At 44.4% G+C, this 14022-nt stretch overlaps 2 protein-coding genes across 3 annotated transcripts; both read left to right on the top strand.

The window, feature by feature from the left end:
• The first annotated feature begins 500 nt into the window (after positions 1–500).
• On the top strand, positions 501–2088 carry LOC117449951 (E3 SUMO-protein ligase ZBED1-like). Of its 2 annotated transcripts, none has more exons than XM_071203642.1 (3): positions 501–761; positions 982–1198; positions 1421–2088. In XM_071203642.1, the coding sequence occupies exons 1-3, from the start codon at positions 628–630 to the stop codon at positions 1853–1855; spliced, it is 786 nt and encodes a 261-aa protein (XP_071059743.1). In that variant the 5' UTR covers positions 501–627; the 3' UTR covers positions 1856–2088. The 2 variants fall into 2 exon arrangements, with proteins under 2 accessions (XP_071059743.1, XP_033943782.2); XM_034087891.2 differs by having other exon boundaries at positions 1412–2088.
• A 3264-nt stretch (positions 2089–5352) lies between these two features.
• LOC117448922 (putative nuclease HARBI1) lies at positions 5353–13979 on the top strand. The gene is made up of 4 exons (XM_071203588.1): positions 5353–5785; positions 5872–5987; positions 9241–9349; positions 13927–13979. The coding sequence occupies exons 1-4, from the start codon at positions 5353–5355 to the stop codon at positions 13977–13979; spliced, it is 711 nt and encodes a 236-aa protein (XP_071059689.1).
• The last annotated feature ends 43 nt before the right edge of the window (positions 13980–14022 follow it).

Genomic DNA, 14022 nt, shown 5'->3' with positions numbered 1-14022 from the left:
GATAAGGGGCTGCAAAAGGTACTCCAGATTGCATCGTCTGACGCAACATATGAGCTGCCATGCAGAAAGACAGTGACAAAAAGAATCCAGCAGCTTTATGACAATGAAAAGGAAGATAAAGAGAATTTATTGGAGAAAGCCGAATGTGTTGCCCTGACTGGGGATCATTGGACCTCGGTAAGTAATTCAAATTACCTCGGTGTGACGGCACACTTTATTGACATCAAGTGGCGTCTTCACTCATTTGCCTTGACCATCCAGAAGACCACCACTAGGCACTTTGCTGAAAACGTGGCAGAAGATTTTGAGTCTGTGGCAGAGGCCTGGGAAGTCACACAAAAAGTCACCACAATCGGAACAGACTGTGCCCGAACCATGATCGCTGCAATGAGACTGCTCACATTCCAGCACATGCCGTGTGTTGCTCACGTGTTGCAAAGGAACATCACAGTTTGCCTTGCTGACAGCGGGTTCACAGGCACATTGGCAAGATGTCGTAAGATAGAGGGGCATTTTAAACACAGCCCCTCAAACACAGAGGAACTGCACAAGGAGCAAACAGAACTAGAACAAGACAAAGAGCCACTGATACAGGATGTTTCCACAAGGTGGAATTCAACACTGTTTATGATCTCTCGTCTGCTGAAGAACCAAGAGGCTGTGAAGGCTACTCTAGCCAAACAGAAGCACAAGCTCACCATGTTGACTACAGCAGAGTGGGACAGACTGCAGAGGCTCGAGACCCTCCTTAAACCATGCAGGTAAACACTCACCAACTGTTGTATTAATGGGATTCATTCATCATTGCTGTCCCTTGAAAAACGTTGTGAATTGACTATGATTGTGCAGTATACATTAAATTGCTTTTCCAAAATGTATTGTACTGAATATCACTATGACTATAGTATAAAGTTGCTACTGTTTTTAATCTACTATTAATTGGTACAATAATAAATCACTTTCCTAAACTATCCACTGCAGATATGTGACTGAGCTCCTTGGGGGTGAGACTTATGTCTCGTGCTCTGTTGTGTTACCTGCTCTCCGCCACCTGACCCGCACCATGGAGGTCTCAGATGACGACCCAGCCTATGTGGTGAGGTTCAAGGCTGCCTTTAAAAAGGACCTGTCTCAACGCCAAGATGCACTCAACCATGGATGGGTCAGGGTGGCTACAGCACTCGACCCTCGCTTTAAGGTAACATGTGTAATGGTCTTCTATGTTTTTCTCTTTTCTTGCTTTTTGACCTCCTTTCCCCTGCCCCCCCTCTTCTTCTCTCCCCCCTCTTTCTTTCTATGGAATAACAATATGATGGGAACCATGTACGAAAATGAATTTCACCCACCTTTTTACTCTGTAAATCTGTGATGTGACAATACACCTGATTCTCATTCTGATTCTGATTCTAAGGACCTAAAGTGTCTACCAAGAGGAGAGCGAGGAGGGGTATGGACCAGCGTTGAGGCACTGCTGCAAAAAGAACCAGACAGAGCCACTCCAGAACCCACAGAGGAGCCAGCAAGGAAGAGGAGCTTCCTGCTGTGTAATTCAGACTCTGAATCAGAGAATGAAGAGGTGCCCAACGGGGCTCTGGGCCGCTACAGGGCAGAGCCCACCATCAGTGGGACAGACTGCCCACTGCAGTGGTGGTCCACTCATGAGGGGGCCCATCCACAGCTTTCTGCCCTGGCCTGCAAGTATCTGGGCAGCCCTGCCACTTATGTCCCTTGCGAGAGACTTTTCTCACTGGCAGGTAACATAGTTCAAAAGAAGAGGGCAGCCTTGAGCTCTGAACATGTGAACAGGCTAGTTTGTCTCAGCAACTGGCTGAAAGAGAAGAAGCAGAATAAGTAGTCTTAGAGGTATCCTGAGGCCAATGGGCTTGTTACTGAAATGTTGATCAAACAGTGGCCTATGCAACAGAGATTTTATTTTTCATCAGGATATTGGAAGAATAGGAGGGATTGAGGTCAATCACTGGCACTTTTTTTTATTTTATTTTAAATGGTACACTTTATGTTGAACTATTTATTATGTTGTTGGTGCACATTGGTGCAAATGTACTAGAAAGTATTGTGTTTTACTTAAAAAAGTACCACCTTGAAAAAAAATAAACAATGTTTTGTTGCTTAAGCTTATGTATTCAGTCATTATTCAATGGTATACTAAAATCCATGTGAAATTGCTTCTCACTGTTCTCAGGTCAAATATGTATATTCGATTAAAAATGCGATTAATTTGATTAATTAATTACAAAGCCTCTAATTAATTAGAATGTTTTTTTTAATCGAGTCCCGGCTCTAATAATATATATATATATATATATAATATATATATATTTTGTATTTCGTGACCCACCTATCACATCTCTGCGCCCCACACTTTGAGAAACGCTGGGCTAAACTAACGTGTAGCTGCTCCGTCCAAACTCATAACAACGTCCTAAAGGCAGAAATAAAGCAGCGACTGTATTGCCATGACACAGACAGTCTGTGTTTTGTTCATGTTTAACTTTTGTCCAGTTTCTGAACAGATATGAGGAGCTGTGAGCTCTGTGTGCTAACAGCTGATGTATTGGTTTTCTGATTCAACTTCAGTGGCAGGCTGAGATCCTCACTGCTGATCATATCCTGACTCGACACAAGCCCGGACCCTGCCGGTCGAATACATGAATACACAGGGGTTTTACATGAGAATGAGACAATGATGAGTATACAGATGAAATGCACATGTTAATTAGCATGGGAATTAAGACGTGAATATCGTGCGTGTTATGTACAGATAGTGAAATGATGAGTAATATGCCGATATGCTATAAAACACCACCACCAGTTATATGCATATGTACCCAAGTTAAGGCTTGAGAGATTTTTGGATTGCCAGAACGGAGCTGATGTTGGGGCGGATGTAGGAGGAGAAGGCAGCGGAGGACCACCGCCCGAGTTGTTGCAGGGATGAGGATAATATGCCTTGATTAGCCGCAGAAGTAGCTGCGCCTATTCTAAAGGAGTTCCCTGAATAAAATTGGGGTGATAGACCACTTTTGATGACTACTTGCTTTAAGTAGTATTGGAACCGGGATTGTGACAAGGGAGTATTCCCTGAAATGAGAAATAATGCCATTTTGCTGATTATGCGGTCAATTATGCGATCGCATAATCGCGTTTTTCTGGAGGGTCTAATAACATGTCCGTGTGGGAACAATACCCCCAACTGTAGTTCCATGAATTATGAACCAGTGTATTAATAGGTGGTCACCACACAAGCCCCTCCAGAATTCAAACATGGCAAAAAAATCCTTGCGTCCGTGGAGGAAACACCACAGGGGCCGAGGAGGGTGGGGTCGCAGGAGAGGTCAGGGGCCCTAACGAGGGCGAGGGCACCCCCACCGGGGGCGGGCCGGAATGGACCGTCGTAAGGGGGCCGCAGGTGTCGTGGCGTGGCGAACCCAGCAGGAAAGAGCGCTGCCCGGCCGCAGGCAAAGGTACGGCGGCGGCGGGCATGAAATCTCAGGAAGGACGGAGCGGTATCACAGGGAGGGAGGAGCAGTCACCCCTGGAGGAAGGAACGCAACCCGGCCGCAGGCAGACGCACAACGGCGGCGGACACGAAGTCCTCAGCAAGCGTTGAGGTATCCCCGGGAGGCAGGAGCAGCCACCCCGGTAGGAAGGAGAGCAACCTGGCTTTAGAACACATCATAGCACAATGAAAGCTCTGGTTAAAGAGCTTACGAAATGTTTTTAGCACCTGTCAGTGGGCTTAGTATATGATAGAGGTTGCATTTGTATTGTGAAATGTGCCATATGATTTTTTTTATTATTGATCTATTTTGAATAAATCACGATTATAACAGCATACAAAAGTTGTCAGTTAGTAACAATCGTTCGTTGCGCCGGAAACATCAACTTCGGCCATTTCTGGTGGTGACGTCATGAGTAGAACACAGCTGAGCTCAGTCCCGTTTGAATGCATTGAAGGGCCACATATTATGACAAAGGATGCACAGCAATACGACGCAGACTCAACATCTGGTTATGGGATGTTTGTGTTGCCAAAGAATGATCAAATGTTGCGTACACAACAAGTGCGTCGTATGAGGTGGACTTTTGCTATACCAGGTAACCCGGGGTCGATGAAAAGCACATCGAGAGATCGTGCTTCGAACAATCAACAATGCTCGCTAAGGAGAGAGAGTAAAAGCTTTCTCGAAGGTTCGTTTTGCTTTCTTACAACGTTACCTTGACTTAACCTTACGTTTGACATGAGGCTATGAAATAACCGGAAATGCCGAGCAAATGCTACCCCGACGGTCGGTTGTTATTGTCAATATTAATATAATAATGATTTATTTTTTAATATTCACACTCGATTACGCCAATTTTCTTGTTACCCCAGCTGGTCGACACCTCTAGCAGAAACAAAGGCTACATTAATGTAGTAAATCGATGTTAATCCATGCGTGTAGATCTGGTGTGGATGTGGAATTAACGGACGTGACGTTGTGCGATTGAGTTGCCAGGCTTCGGTTCATGTTAATTTACAAACTCTTCAACTACAACCGTAGTTATATTTAAAAACATGTTGGAAGGCCTCACGAAATACTTTAATGCAAATGAAAATGTAAATGTGAAGGAATGTGTGTATAACAAAATACATCGGTGATAAATGAAACCGGAAACTGCCGTAGGCAAGATCCTCAGCTCGATGATTGGATGGTTTAGCCGCAATGCATGCTGGGATTTGGGGTTTATGTGATGTGAAATCTGAAAACGTTTTTTAAAAACAAAATAAAACTTTATTCCGAGTGTGCTTGCTTTTCTCTTTGAAAGTCATCACATAACAGCATTGTAATACATGGTTCGGCTGCATTAAGTATTACATATCTGCCGTAGTTCTCTATGTATAAAGCCCTGCTGAGAAGACTTCTAGACAAGCAGGAAGAACTGCCGCCAAAACTGAAAACGTGACGTGGATCATAAATATATAAGCAATTAAACAACATCTTACATTTCTTTTCACACAATACGTCTCCTTGCAGTATCAACACTAATTCGGCTGACTTTTATATTTGATCCAATTGGTAGATAGGCTGTATTTACACCATAACGGTGCAGAGCTGATAGAAAAGGACACCTGGGGGGTATACTACGAAGCAGGATTTTCGCTTACCCGGCTAAATTCAGGGGAAACTCCGGCTTTCCGGTCCAACGAAGCTGGTTCTCTTTTTAGCAGGCTAGATCTCCATGGTAATATATGCTAAGTGGCTAACCTGGTCGGGACCAAGTTAGGTTGCAGGCTAAGAGATAAGCCTATGAAAACTCCGCCTATCGACCAATGAAATCTCTGTAAAAATGGCTTCACCATTTGTAGATGACACTGTGGAGCTTGGAGCTCGGATTGTGAGAGGCGCTCTCAGACGGGAGAGGATTTTTAGGGAAAGAATAAACCCTTTGGCTTTCCCTGAAGAGTATTTGTATGAAAGATACAGGTTCTCATCAGAAGGGCTGACTTATCTGTGTCAGCTCCTCGAGCCATATGTTGCTAATGCCACACATCGGAGTTGTGCCCTTACAGTGCCGCAGACTGTATGTATCGCGTTGCGCTACTTTGCAACCGGCAGTTTTTTGTATGCCGTGGGGGATGCAGAGAATCTCAGCAAAAATACAGTCTGCAGTGCTATACATAAGGTCGCACATGCTCTGACAGGGCTCGTAGAGTCCTTTGTTGTGTTTCCTGGCATATGTCCCACGCAGACGATCAAAGAGAGATTTTACAGCATGGCAGGTATATGATTATACCTTTACAGTGAATGTTGTTCCTACAGTATGACGTACACCGTTCTATAATAAATGCAGCCTACTATTTCATAGGGTTTCCCAGGGTGCTTGGCTGTATCGACTGCATACACGTACCGATCTCTGTGTCCCTGGGAGAAAATGAAGGTGACTATGTCAATCGCAAATCCATCCACAGCCTCAACATTCAGGTAAATCTTGCACATTCACTAGAACACACATTGAAGTCTGGGTGATTAAAGGACATTTACATTTTAATTTGCATTAAAGTATTTCGTGAGGCCTTCTAACATGTTTTTAAATATAACTACGGTTGTAGTTGAAGAGTTTGTAAATTAACATGAACCGAAGCTGTTGCCTGGCAACTCAATCGCACAACGTCACGTCCGTTAATTCCACATCCACACGCATGGATTAACATCGATTTAATACATTAATGTAGCCTTTGTTTCTGCTAAAAGAGGTGTCGACCAGCTGGGGCAACAAGAACATTGGCGTAATCGAGTGTGAATATTAAAAAATAAATCATTATTATATTAATATTGACAATAACAACCGACCGTCGGGGTAGCATTTGCTTGGCATTTCCGGTTATTTCTCCAATGGTTAACAATACCGTGGCTGCTTCTCAGGTCGATTAAATGAAATCCTTGCTTCCCTCACTTGCGTCATTTCCCTGCGTTTAGTCCCTCCCACCAGGGAAGCATGGAGGGACGCAAGGAAACCACGAGAAGCAGGGAAATGAGTTTTAAGAGCAATGGGACGTCCTTTCCTCCGGAGCGTCACGTGAAGCGACGTCCGTTTGTGATGACGCTGCACAGCTGTTCGTCTGCCAGCTCTGTACCAGTTATTTCCACAAACACCCCCGCCTCTGTTAGTGCACATCTACTGACATAAACATTAGTATCATCTGTTGTAGATCCAAATACATGAAATAAAAAAAAAGTCATTCTCAAAAAAGATAAACGCCATTCTTAAAATGTATTTAAACGAACAATAGTTGGATTAATATTGATTAGAGCAGTGGTTCCCAAACGGTGTGCCGCGGCACACTGGTGTGCCGTGAGGCAAGTCCGGGTGTGCCGTGGGATTTTGTGACAACCATACGTTATTATTGCAATATACAACTACATAAAAATAATTATTTTTTTATTTACTATATCAGTACTTTGTAGGTTTATATGTACGTAATCTGCGCGACTACATCTCCACCTGCAGTGCTGCATAAACATGGCTGAGTCAGCGATAACTCTCGAGGGGTGGAGGACGTATGCCCATTATTTTGAGTTCATCCGAAGAATAGACAGGAATGTGACGGTGAGGTGCAAACTGTGTCCAGGCCAGAAGCTGTTATCCACTGCTGTAAACACCACGTCAAACCTCAACAAGCACCTGCAAAGAACACATGCTAAGGTGGAGATACCGCACACGCTATGTGTTTGTTTATATCACGGTCTGTTCTTCTTCTCTGTCTTCCGGTTGTTGCCTGTTTTGAATGACGAATACACACTACCGCCGCCTGCTGGTAAGGAGAGTTATTGCCACTCACGCATGCGCAGTTCGTACGTGCTCGGCTGAAGTCTTTGCGGTGTCTGGTTCCAGTGCAACACATGGCCAACACGCAGGAGAACACGCCGACGCAACAGAGTGAGCAGAGATAGACTGCGCAAAATATACAGATAGCAGGAGACAGAGAACAGCCATGGTCAGATAGGAAAACATTCAGGATGGAAACTGAACTAAAGAGAACATTTGAAACTTTAGCAGTCTGCGTGATCTGCCTGCAGGGAGGGGGGGGCCGGCCCTGCGAGTAAAGTAACGAGTTACTTTATGTAGAGAGTAACGAAGTAGTGTAATACTTAAGTAATATGTAATATGTAATATATTACTTTTTTAGTAACGACTCTGCTGAAATGTTACATTTATAATTTGTAGTTCAGGACCATGGACAATGCAGCTTCCTTGCATTGACAGTTATCTGTGCTGAATTTCCTTTGTCTCATTTTTAATGTTGTGACCTGTCTGGTTTAAATGAGTGGGTTGCTGCTTTGATGAAGCCTAATTTGATAACGTTTCAAATTCATTTCTGAAATATTTCGTTACTAAATATTTCATGAGTAATATAGTTGTCTTTGTTACATTTTATTTGGCATTTGTAAATAATTATGCACATTTACAGATATTTTACATATGAGTGATAACACGTGTTATCAGGGCTATTTTGCACAATAGGTGTGCCTTGAGATTTTGACTTGTCCTTTGGTGTGCCTTGGGCACAAAAAGTTTGGGAACCACTGGATTAGAGTGCACAATAGGAATAAAATTCCCGTCCCGTGAGGTTTGTATTTTCTTCACTCCGCTGGGGTATTGCTCTCATGTCAAGAAGCATCAGATCAGTGCATGCACTGCCTCGTCCAATCAGTGAGCGATACACAGTAAGGGGGCGGGGTGAGTATCTGAGGATTTCATCGGAGGATGGTCTGGTGGTTCCTCGGTTATCGCTCCTCCATGATCGCTCCTCGGTCCTCCGGCAGAAATAAGAGCCATGGGACGGTACTCAAGATGGCGCAGGCAAATCAACTTCCGGTGAGACCGAGGAGCGAGGAAATGAAAATAGTCGACCTGAGAAGCAGCCCGTGTAACTGTCACGTTTGAAGGGACGAAATCGTGACATCTTCACGTCTCCCAGCATGGTAAATCCTCACATGTTCACATCTTGCCGTGATATTGGGTTGGTTCTGTTGCCTGAGCCAAGTTTGTCTGCTACATTACGATATATTATTATTGATTTACTATTTATTGAGAATCTCTATGAATTCAAGTCAAATGTTTACCAGTCTGTGTTCTGTTGCCGCATCGGATCTCCGCCAAATCCAGGATCATCACCCCCCTAGTTCGCTCCCGTCTGTATCTACCGCTACTGTTGAGGGAAAATTGAAGTAACTTGAAAGTTTGATACAGCGTATATTCATCTTAATGTCCCCTGATATATAAGAAGTGTTATGTTTGAATGGCAGAAAGTCTTGTTGCAGTTAGGGGCCATGAGGGTCTTGGTTAATCATCAATGGGCTTTGCAAATTAACAAGGGAACTGCGAGGGACATTTCCCCCAGATATAATGGTTACATTCTTCTTAAGTTAATGATGCGCATCCTGCAGGCCTTGAGAATTGAGTCACACAGTTAAGAGAGACAATAGTCAGTCTGAATTGTCAATGAATGCATTCATTCCAGTAAACGCGGACTTCGAGGTGAAAGTAAGTTCACAGAAGCCCTTAAGCTAAAAGGAACAATCAACTTCTGTTAATGATAAAGATGTGTGTGTGTGTTAAAGATATGCAGGATAAGGCTACTTGAGCAGATATGTGAATACTGCTCAAACAATACCTAGTGGATTACTTCGTGAATATTCTTTAGACACAACTGAAGTTTCTGAAATGCTGCAGGATGGGCTCTGTGGGAGGAGAATCTCCCCCGGCTCCTCCCCATGGTACCTCTGTATCGCCTGTCTGTGTTTGTGTGTTCGCTCTCTTCTTCCTCCGGCTGACAAGACAAGTAAGTTTGATCTCCCGGCGGGAGGAACAAGAGCCGGGGTAATCCGGATTACTTCGTGAAGTTGTGTTATTGTATCTTTTTCCATTAAATCAGCATATTTGTTATAACCTTACCAATGGTTGCTGTGAATTCTTCCTCTGTTAATCTGACCCATTCACAAAAGGACGCGCGGAGGCAGAGGGGGGCCTTAGAGCCCCCACCAAAGAATGACTCTGCCGCAACACTACTTGAATACTGTGGCTCAAACTGGTATGGTTCCACCACGTTAGACTCGCCCGCATTATCTGATTCCAACACACCGGCATCCTCTTCAATAAAATCCTCCTCTTCTTGAAAGTGCACCGAGTCTATTGACGACTCACTGTCCGACATCAGCAATATGGGTAGTGTATTATTCAACAAGTGTTCTACTCGTGATGTGCGTGACGTCACTAACCGGCAAAAGCGGTTTAGTTCGGAGCGGTCGTGTAACATCGGAAGCGAGCATGGAAAGTTGTAATAAACCACGATTTATAAATACAGCGGGCATGAATGACATTATTTCCCATTAATAATAGTATATATATTATCGTAATAAGAACAGTATTGTCCTTCATTTCGTAAGCTCTTTAAAGTCACAAATGACATTCTAATAGCCTCAGACAAGGGACTTGTCTCTATTCTTGTTTTGCTCGATCTCAGTGCTGCATTTGATACTATCGACCATGATATCCTATTGCAAAGATTAGAGCACTTAGTTGGCATAAAGGGAACTGTTTTAGGCTGGTTTAGGTCCTATCTATCTGAACGCTCTCAGTTTGTACGTGTTAATGATGAATCTTCCACGCAAACCAAAGTTAGCCATGGAATGCCACCGGGCTCAGTGCTCGGACCTATTTTGTTCACATTATATATGCTTCCGTTAGGCAATATTATAAGGAATCATTCTGTAAACTTTCATTGTTACGGCCCGTCCACACAGCGGCGTGCGTTGAAGCTTCCAACGCTTCTGCCCATTTACTTTGAATGGGGTGACGTCACTTTTAGCCGAACTGTATTTTGGGAAGCGACGCGGAGCGTTGCTGGCGTTGCTCGCTTCAAAAGTTGAGCAATGTTCAACTTTTGACGCCTCGGCAGAAGCGTCAGCCAATCGAATCATATGCCAGTACAAGCTCTAGCCAATCAAACCACTGCTTGTGTGTCAGGGGCGGGAGATTCATGTGATTGGTTGTTGGTCGAGTGTCAGACACGCCCGCCGGCAAGCCTCAACGCACTCCACTGTGTGGACGGGCCGTTATGCGGATGATACTCAACTATATTTATCAATCAAGCCTGATGAAATTAATCATCTAAATAAAATTCAAGACTGCCTTAAGGACTTAAAAACGTGGATGACCTTACATTTTTTGATGTTAAACACGACCAAAACTGAAGTTATTGTACTTGGCCCGAAGAATCTACGAAACAAATTATCTAAAGATATACTAACTATGGATGGCATTAATTTGGCCTCCAGTGAGACTGTAAGGAATCTTGGTGTTATATTTGATAAGGATTTATCCTTTAACGCCCACATAAAATCAATTTCAAGGACCGCCTACTTCCATCTACGTAACATTGCAAAAATCAGGCATATCTTGCCTCAAAACGATGCTGAGAAACTAGTCCATGCATTTGTTACTTCAAGGCTGGATTATTGTAACTCCTTATTATCAGGGTGTACCAAGAAGTCAGTCAAGTCGCTTCAGCTGATTCAAAATGCTGCAGCTCGTGTACTAACCAGAGTTAGGAAAAGGGACCACATTACTCCTGTTCTGGCTGCCTTACACTGGCTCCCTATAGAACACAGGATAGAATTTAAAATTATTCTTCTCGCCTACAAAGCCCTTAATGGGCAGGAGCCATCTTACCTTAAATAACTCATTATACCCTACTGTCCTACTAGGGCATTGCATTCCAAGAATGCAGGGTTGTTCGTTGTTCCTAGAGTCTCTAAAAGTACAATGGGAGCCAGAGCCTTTTCTTATCAAGCTCCACATTTGTGGAATCGGCTTCCAGTTTGTGTTCGGGCGGCAGACACCCCATCCGTTTTTAAGAGTGCGCTTAAGACCTTCCTTTTTGATAAAGCAATAGATGCCGTGTGTAATTGAAAAGATAATATAATTGCAACATAGGTAGTCCAAATGTTTGGAAATGCCTGTGTGTATAATAAGAAGATGAATACACGAGGATATCACGTCTGTCCGTCCTGGGAGAGGGATCCCTCCTCTGTTGCTCTCCCTGAGGTTTCTCCCATTTTTCCCTTTAAACTGTGGGTTTTCTCCGGAAGTTTTTCCTTGTACGATGTGAGGGTCTAAGGACAGAGGGTGTCGTATTGTCATACTGATACTCTGTACAAACTGTGAAGACCACTGAGACAAATGTAACATTTGTGATATTGGGCTATATAAATAAACATTGATTGATTGAACCCGGCCACAGGCAAACGCGCAGCGGCGGCGGGCACGAAGTCCTCAGCAGGCGTTGAGGTATCCCCGGGAAGAAGGAGCCGTGGACAGATGAGAGGCCAGACAGGGTCCCGGAGCGCGCCACCCATGTGCCGATGGAGCATGGGCGACGTCCGGAAGTGTCGAGGCGAAACGGGGTCCAGGAGTGCGCCACCCAGGCTACGATGAAAACGTGAGCGGCGTCTGGATATCCCCGGAAGGCAGGAGAGGCCAGGCGGTCCCGGAGCGCGCCACCAATGGGCCGATGGAGCATGCGCGACGTCCGGAACTGTCGAGGCGAGACAGGGTCCAGGAGTGCGCCACCCAGCTGCCAATGAAAACGTGAGTGGCGTCTGGATATCCCCGGAAGGCAGGAGAGGCCAGACAGGTTCCGGAGCGTGGCAGCATGGGCGACGTCCGAAACCGTCGAGGCGAGACGGGGTCCAGGAGTCCGCGTGCCGGTGGCAGCCACGGACGATTCCAAAAAAAATCCCCGGCATTTCGAGAAAGAAACTTCAGTTTCTTTTGCCGTGTTTTCGGGTCCGTCCCGGAAACTTCTCGAGACTTGTCAGGGTCACCAGTGTAGTGCCGAGAGATAGGGAGTCAGAGGCGGTGCAAGGAAGGTGCAAAAGGGTACTTTATTAGAGAGTAATTAAGGTCATGTTATCCGGTTGCAGTCCGGGAAGAAGAGAGTGAAGTCAGGAGCGCACACAACATATATAGAAAACACATAACATGTCCGTGTGGGAACAATGGGAACTGTAGTTTCATGCAGGGGTGGACTGGGACAAAAATTCAGCCCTGGCATTTTCTGTCCAGACCAGCCAGACATTATCAGCGGACACTACATAGAAGTCCACTAATCTCGCGGCATCTTCTCTCATGCATACTACAAAGGAGAGTCATATTCCTTGATAGCAGTCTTTTTTTATATATATATGATTTATTTTTGCGATTTTCAATACACAAAGACAGCAGCAATACAATGCATTACCCCTGCGATTTCTAACAAAACAACCCCGAGACACAATACATCAGTTACAATTAGACAATAATGTAATAATAAAATAAATAAAAAAATAAAAACAAAACAAAAAAACAACAACCTGCGAGACATTTTGTGAGCATTCCTGTGAGCTGTTGCGGTACAGGGGGGCGACTCAGCCAATGGGGACAGACTCCAACTGGAGGGACTTAACATGTTCTAAGAAGGGTAGCCATATTTTTGTGAACTTTGTGAAGATCCTGTCTTTGGGCTGACACACTCCTCACTCTCTACAGCCTTTTCCCTCTCAGGTGATCCTGTCTTTGGGTGGACATACTCCTCACTCTCTACAGCCTTTTCCCTCTCAGGTGGTGCAGTCTTTGGGCTGCCTGAATTGGTCTGGCTCTCTCCCTGAACTGACCAGCTGGACTTGCACATTGTAAACACATTTACACAGAAATTACATTTACACAGAAATTAAAGTTACACAGAAATTATGAAATAGTTATCACCTCAGTAAACAATAAATAATTGAAAGATTACAATAAATTCAACTAATTATTTCCTATAGGTTTACTTGTATTTTGTGCTAAAATTCAAAGTATCTCATCTGTATTTACAATACAGCTTGATTCTGCATCTCTACTTATAGCTCGTTGGTCCATGTGAACGTGTACTGTTGCTATGGCAACAAGAGACCGCTGACGTTAGCAGCTCTTAGCTAGCCTAGCTAAATCATCTGAACAATAATAACCCATAATATCACAATTTGGCATATTTAAACAAAATCAACCACAACTACCAACATTCACAGCCCTTCAACTCTGGGCTAATATGTTGTCACAAGTAGGACTATGCAGTTAATTAGGTCACATCACATTCAATGTAAAAACGTTTTCTACTTTTTTTTGGACATGTCTCAAAAATGTAGCCTAGCAAGCCCCAGGCTAACGTTACTTACCATGTATGCCTCCACTCGCTCGTCTCCCGGCGCAGCAGCACCTGCCGGCACCAAATAGGTCCGTCAATTTAGAATATTTAGCAGCCTCCACCTCCAGAGACTTCAGCTTTTTAAGTCGCAGTTTTTCAGCGCCACCTGGGCGTTTCTTCCGCTTATCCATTTTCAGCTCAGCAGCAGCAGCAGCAGCAGCCCGTCCTGCGACTCCCGCCCATGCCATGAGGTCCCGCCCCACCCGGGTTTGTGTTGTTATTGACAGCACTGT

This window comes from Pseudochaenichthys georgianus, chromosome 7 (assembly GCF_902827115.2).
Source record: "Pseudochaenichthys georgianus chromosome 7, fPseGeo1.2, whole genome shotgun sequence".
Lineage (NCBI taxonomy): Eukaryota > Metazoa > Chordata > Actinopteri > Perciformes > Channichthyidae > Pseudochaenichthys > Pseudochaenichthys georgianus.
This window is presented reverse-complemented; position numbering and strand designations above follow the sequence as displayed.